Source organism: Saccharomyces eubayanus, chromosome VII (genome assembly GCF_001298625.1).
Source record: "Saccharomyces eubayanus strain FM1318 chromosome VII, whole genome shotgun sequence".
NCBI classification, from domain to species: domain Eukaryota; kingdom Fungi; phylum Ascomycota; class Saccharomycetes; order Saccharomycetales; family Saccharomycetaceae; genus Saccharomyces; species Saccharomyces eubayanus.
In genome coordinates, this window is record NC_030982.1 from 3497 (window position 1) to 5472 (window position 1976).

The 1976-nt window shown below is 38.7% G+C and overlaps 1 protein-coding gene across 1 annotated transcript; it reads left to right on the forward strand.

Annotated features, from left to right (window-relative positions):
- On the forward strand, positions 1-1032 carry DI49_1722 (uncharacterized protein; the record flags this gene model as incomplete). The annotated part of the gene is made up of 1 exon (XM_018364894.1): positions 1-1032. One exon carries the CDS (start codon positions 1-3, stop codon positions 1030-1032), a length of 1032 nt encoding a protein of 343 aa, XP_018221994.1.
- Positions 1033-1976: the final 944 nt, after the last annotated feature.

A 1976-nucleotide genomic window follows, 5' to 3' on the forward strand; every position in this document is an offset into this window, starting at 1 on the left:
ATGACAAAAAGTAACAACGAAAGCGAATACGGCCTCATCACAATTGGTGATGCGGCAAGGTTCCAGGCTACCATTTCAGAACTCGGTGTTACACTGGTTGATTTAAGGGTGAATAACCAATCAGTTGTTCTAGGATATCCGGAAATTCAAGATTATTTAACGGATAAGGCCAACTATCTCGGTGCTACTGTCGGTCGTTATGCGAACCGTATTTATAAGGGTGTTTACATGTTGGAGGATGGTCCTCACAAGTTAACTGTTGACAATTGTGGTAACGCAAACCACAGTAGTATCAGCGGTTTCAACCGTAAGAAATACACGGCGTCTCCTGTTGAAAATCCTTCCAAGGATGTTTACATTGCCAAATTCTCTTTGTTTGATGACCACACACAATCTAATCCCAATGAATTCCCTGGTGATCTAGAAGTTACAGTAACGTATACTTTGAATGTTGCAGAAATGACGTTAGACTTGGATTTCCGTGCACAACTGGTACGTGGAGAGGCTACTCCTATCAATATGACCAGCCACACGTACTTCAATTTGAACAAGACTAAGAGTGCGAAGTCTATCAGTGGTACCGAAGTTAAACTTTGTTCAAACAAGTCACTAGAAGTCAGCGAAGGAGCACTAATTCCGACCGGTAAGATCATTGAAAGAAAGATTGCTACGCTTGACTCCACTAATCCTACTGTTTTACGTGACGATGGTCCCATTTCAGATTACGGTTTTATTGTTGAAGCAAATAAAGATTTGAAAACAACAGACTCTGTGAGCGTGAATAAGTTGGTTCCTGCTTTTGAGGCTTATCATCCAGAATCGCATCTTACATTAGAGGTTTCAACAACAGAACCAATGGTTCTTTTCTACACCGGTGACAATCTGTGCGGCGAGTTCACACCCAGATCTGGATTTGCCGTTGAACAGGGCAGATATGTTGATGCTATCAACCGTGATGAATGGAGAGATTGTGTTCTTTTGAAGCGTGGTGAAGTATACACTTCAAAGACTCAATATCGTTTCAAGATTTAGGTATGCAGTTGAATTACTCTTACGTTTACAATGCCTCTCATTTATCTGTTAATACGAACTTTATAATGATATATGATATAAATTTAATTTAATGTTAATGTGTTACAAAAGTTACTCAAGGATTGTTAAAGACCGCTTTGAACTTTTTGGGCTCATAGCGGATTTAATTGAGTCGCCGCTGCTTCTCTCGTTAGATTTAACATCTGCTGTACATTGAAGAAAGGATCTCAACCCTTGGAAAATTATTACCACACTGAATTGCATTTTCCGATGACTATTGATATGTCACAATAAACATATTTTCTGCCCTGAATGTTCCAATCCATAATCATTTGGGCATTGAAATATGTTCTTTTTTCGTGGACTGAAGTGCCATACCCCACTATTTTGACAGTAGTATTCCAGGTCTGGATATACTTTCAAAAAGTGAAATACACCATTTGATGAGCGACATATACACTTCAATTACAACAGAAACGGAGCATCCACTGGGTTCCAATGCATAATATTGTCATATAAAATGAGATTGCAACCGTTTACTTAGCTGAACTGGCACATACTTTGCTCATTTAACACATTTATTTCGCATATTAAAAACAGGAGTGTGTTCGAAATCACTGTTAAACTCTGGTAAAACACGAATATCATTGCCATCCAATGGTTTTGTCAATATTTGAATCGTGAGATCTATGTTGAAATCATGATTTGTAAGAGAGTGCGGCTGAACATTTGTCTCGAGCAAAGACCCACACACCGTACCATAGATTGTCTAGAAGCTGCTACTTTACGCATTTCTGATAATCGATATTTTTCTTTTTCACGCCTTATAACGCCTAAAGCCGCATCGTGTAAGATAGCGATTACTGTGCGTTTACGAAACAGTATGTTTAGAATGATTTCGAAGGCATCATTGTTCCAGTTGCAAAGAAGAGAAACAAACTGAA